The following is a 3,930-nucleotide window of genomic DNA, read 5'->3' on the forward strand; positions in this document are numbered from 1 at the left end:
TGCTTTACGTGCCATAACACGGACGACTTCCGGCTCATGCAGCTCTGCCGCAGATCGACCCAGATGACCAACAAGTCCGTCGCGCCACCCTTGTGGAGCCCGTACAAGCCGCTCCAGCTCGTGCAGCGCATGCATTTCCGACTACAGCTCGTCTTCTCGAGGGGCTGCCACCACGCGTGGGTGTCGTTGATCTCTCGCTTACGTTGAAGGACTCGAAAACAAGTGACTGTAGCCCGTCCAATCCAACATGCAGGAATAAGCTCGAGACCGTGGCGTCTCTAAAAACATCATGTTGCACAGGATTGTCTATCGGCACGTCGACCGCACTCTCTCTACAAGATGAGAAAGCCCCCGCGGCTATTTTCACTCAACCGATCCGTGGTCTCGAGGTTCGTGTTGCGAAGCGTGCTGCCGTTCTGCGACCGATTGCGGCTCACGGCGGAGCGCGAGCGTGCCCGCTCTTCGAGTTGCTACATACACCACTGCAGACGCGTCCAAGCGAGAGAAGCTACGTACGCTGCGGTTGTCCAGGTTGCGCGTCAGGCGGAGGAGCGCGGCCGACGTCGACACGTCGTCCTTACTACTCGTCGCACGCGAGCCAAACCGGATCGACCGGTTCGTCGGCGACTGCCGCGAGTTGGCAAGCTCTGCAAAGACCGACTTGGGCTTGAAGAGCAGCTACACACGATCCCAGCATTACGATCCATGCAAAAACGACGACTAGAAACACGCAACGCGACCTCGTTGTACGTGCCCCGCTCGACAATCGCGCCGGCTTGCATGACAAAGATGACGTCGGCGTTCTGCGTCGTCGCAATGCGATGCGTGACCGAGATAATCTAGTCGAGCATTCATAAACCATCCAAAAACCATCCAAAAATCATCCAAAAATCAGAAAAAAATCAGAAAAAAAAGTACCGTCATGTCCAACGAGCGCACAAGCTTCTCCAGCGTCTGCACAATGCTGGCTTCGGTCTCGGGGTCCAGCGCGCTCGTGGCTTCGTCCAGCAAGAGCAGGCTACCAGCATTGTATCATTCTTTCAACTTTCAAAAGACGAGAATACCTCGGCTGACGCACCAATGCGCGCGCAAGGCAGATGCGCTGGATCTGGCCGCCACTGAGGTTGACGACTGCGTGCTGACCAATGATCGTGTCATAGCCGTCCTTGAGACCGTCCACAAAGATGTGGCACTCGGCCAGCTTGGCCGCTTCCAAGCACGCTTCACGGGTCGCCCCGTCCCGGCCATACCTATCCACATCCATTGTATGAGCCATCAACACGCACGAGACAACGAGCATACGCAATATTGTCGAGGATCGAGCCGTTGAGAACGCCGCCGTCCTGGAACACGACCGCGGTCTGGTCGGCCAGACTCGCTTTCGAGTATTGTTGCGTGTCGTACGCGTCGAGGCGGAGCGCGCCGGCCGAGATTGGGTAAAACTGCATGAGGCAGCCGAGGAGCGTGCTCTTGCCGCAGCCACTCGGACCCACAATGCACGCGTACTCGCCCTATGGATTTGTTATAAATTGGTTGAAAGAAGATTTGTGGAGAATTTTGCACCTTTTTAAAAAGCGCGGTCACGTCCTTGAGGATCCAGTGCGGACTCTCAGCGTCGTACTTGAACGAGACATGGTCCACAGTGAGTGCGTGCTGCATCTTGGGGAGCTCTGGCAGCGTCATGTCCGACTGCTGGAGCTGCTTGGCCGTCTTGTCCGCCTAATTGTTTCGTGTGAGTATCTAGGTGTAGGGTTGATACATTGATGGATCAAACTACCTGGACGAGGATCTCGTCGAGGCGCTGGAGACTCGACGCGTTGCCAATGGCCACGCGCATAAAGCCGCCGAGGACCGTCACGGGCGTCGAGATGCGGTTGAGCAGCGTCAAGCACGCGAAAAACTCACCCGACGTAATGTCGCCGCGGTACGTCTACCATCCATATAAGACAATCTATCCACAAGAATATAAAAATAGATAGATACCTTGATGCCGAGGCAGATGGTCATGACCATGACAAACACAAACATGGCCGACTCAATGTAGATCTGGACGATGCCGCTCCAAAAGTCTTTGGCGAATTGCGCACTCCGGAGCGTTCCAAAGCTGGCGCCAAACTTGGCCAGAATCGGCGCCTGGATCTCGTACGCGTGGACCACCTAGTCTCGGAGTCTCAGACATCTGGTACTCCGTATGACCTCCATACCTTGTTGCACGCGATCGCGTTCTGGACATCGGCCGCGACGTGGGCGTTCTGCGACCCAAAGTACTGCGATCGTTTGCCTACATTCAGTTTCAGATTCAGATTCCGATGGAAAAAAGAAGAGAAAAAGCACGCACCGGCGCGGCCTTGCGGACCGGATGTCACAATGATGATGGCAAATGCAAACGCCAAGCTGCCAATGATCGGCTCGAGCGTCATCAAGTAGACAAACCCGACCGAGATCGACACGACAGGGTTGAGAAAGTTCTACCCATCACCATTGATACCTTGATACAAACACACCAGATCCAAGTACCCAAAACACGGCTTGCCACATGGCGTTGACGCGCGCAATGTCGGCTTGGAAGAGGTTGTTGAGGTCGCCTTCGGACCGGTCGTGGAAGAAGCTCGACGGCTGCTGCAAAATCACACGCAGCAGCGACGTCTGGAGGTGCTTAGTCGCGCGCGAAATGAGTTTCGACTGGAAAAAGCCTAGTAGAAAGCGAATAAAATCAAGAAAAATGCGAAACAAATCGAGAAAATCAATAAAATCTAAAAAAGAAAGGCATACCCATGGCGTAGTCGGCGGCGATGAAGGGCACGCAGATGGCCATGAGGCCAAGGATACCCATGACCAGCGCGTCCTTGTCGTAAAAATCGAGCTCGGTTTCCGTGCCGTTGTCGAAGGCTGTGACGTTTTTCGAGTACGTCTTGATAAAGAGCGACTGAAACCCGGATTCGTACGCGTAGTCGATCAGGTCCTGGGTCATGCTCTTGACGACGTAGGAGGGAAACGCGCGGTCCGTAATGTACTGAAGGAGGTACGCGAGCAGGGGCACAATCGAGGCAGCGACGCCCACAACAAAGAGCGTGCAGACCAGAAACAGCTTTTGATTGCCCCTAGTCCACCGGATTTATGAGACACGTTGTCAAAAGGAGTGAAACCAGTAAAAATATGTAAAAATAAGTGTACCAGTGGCGCAGCGTCGAGGCCATGACGTGGCGCATGCCATAAGTCGTTGTTTGGTGATCGACCAACTGCACTTGCTGAAAGTGCTCGAGGAACGCGGTCGTCGACATGCGTGACGGACGGTGCTTGTACGCGCGTTCGATAAAGATCATAAAGGCCTCGGGCAGCATCCAGCCGTCTTCGGCACCGCAGACCTTGCGCAGCTCCATCTCCATGCTCTCGACCGCCGCCTAGACCCGTGTCAGAGGCACTCGAGAGGAAAACAAACATACGGCGGTGATTTGCGGCAAGAGGCGAATCGAGGCGCGGAGCGACTGGATGAGGATCCGGTCCGGTTTCGGCGACCGATGCAGCGTCTTGGAGTACGTGCGGGCGGCCGGCTTGAGCAGAATGCGAAGCGTCACGAGCATGCAGTAGCCCACCGCGATGTAGCTCTCGATCTGGTCGAGCTTGTACTTGGTCTTGACTTTCCAATGGTTGGTGAAGCCGTCCTTGAGGATCTTAGCCGTCGCCAAGTTGTCCGCAAACCGGTACCGCGCGACTAGGCACGCGCAGAGGCAGAGGTAGACGGCGAGGTCGGCCATGTTGGCCGAGGACTTGCACAGCGCGCCTTGGAGGCCAAAGAGGCGCAGCACGAGGTCGATAAGCTGCAGACCGAGGCAGGCCGTCGACGCGAGGCGCAGGTACAGGCCAATGTCCGCGTACGTCTCGGTGGTCGTGGCCGCGACCGCGAGGCAGTTGGCGGTAAAGTCCAGCACG

General features: G+C 55.9%; 1 protein-coding gene across 1 annotated transcript; it reads right to left on the reverse strand.

Annotated features, from left to right (window-relative positions):
* Window positions 1–270: 270 nt before the first annotated feature.
* Window positions 271–3,878, reverse strand: SPRG_17638 (hypothetical protein). Its single transcript, XM_012357004.1, has 15 exons — window positions 3,444–3,878; window positions 3,175–3,401; window positions 2,773–3,101; window positions 2,518–2,693; window positions 2,339–2,468; window positions 2,205–2,281; window positions 1,984–2,157; window positions 1,778–1,930; window positions 1,564–1,719; window positions 1,303–1,511; window positions 1,065–1,250; window positions 919–1,018; window positions 729–839; window positions 517–678; window positions 271–470 (listed from the first exon to the last, which is right to left on the reverse strand). The coding sequence occupies exons 1-15, from the start codon at window positions 3,753–3,755 to the stop codon at window positions 333–335; spliced, it is 2,640 nt and encodes an 879-aa protein (XP_012212394.1). The 5' UTR covers window positions 3,756–3,878; the 3' UTR covers window positions 271–332.
* Window positions 3,879–3,930: the final 52 nt, after the last annotated feature.

Source organism: Saprolegnia parasitica (genome assembly GCF_000151545.1).
Source record: "Saprolegnia parasitica CBS 223.65 unplaced genomic scaffold supercont2.688, whole genome shotgun sequence".
In the NCBI taxonomy this organism is placed as follows: Eukaryota; Oomycota; class Saprolegniomycetes; order Saprolegniales; family Saprolegniaceae; genus Saprolegnia; species Saprolegnia parasitica.

Coding starts and splice junctions, on each gene's coding strand:
- SPRG_17638 (XM_012357004.1), bottom strand. CDS start 3,755: ATGGCCGACCTCGCCGTCTACCTCTGCCTCTGCGCGTGCCTAGTCGCG. Junction 2,469..2,517: donor TGTGGCAAGCCGTGTTTTGG/GTACTTGGATCT, acceptor GGTGATGGGTAG/AACTTTCTCAACCCTGTCGT. Junction 840..918: donor TGCGCTCGTTGGACATGACG/GTACTTTTTTTT, acceptor ATGCTCGACTAG/ATTATCTCGGTCACGCATCG.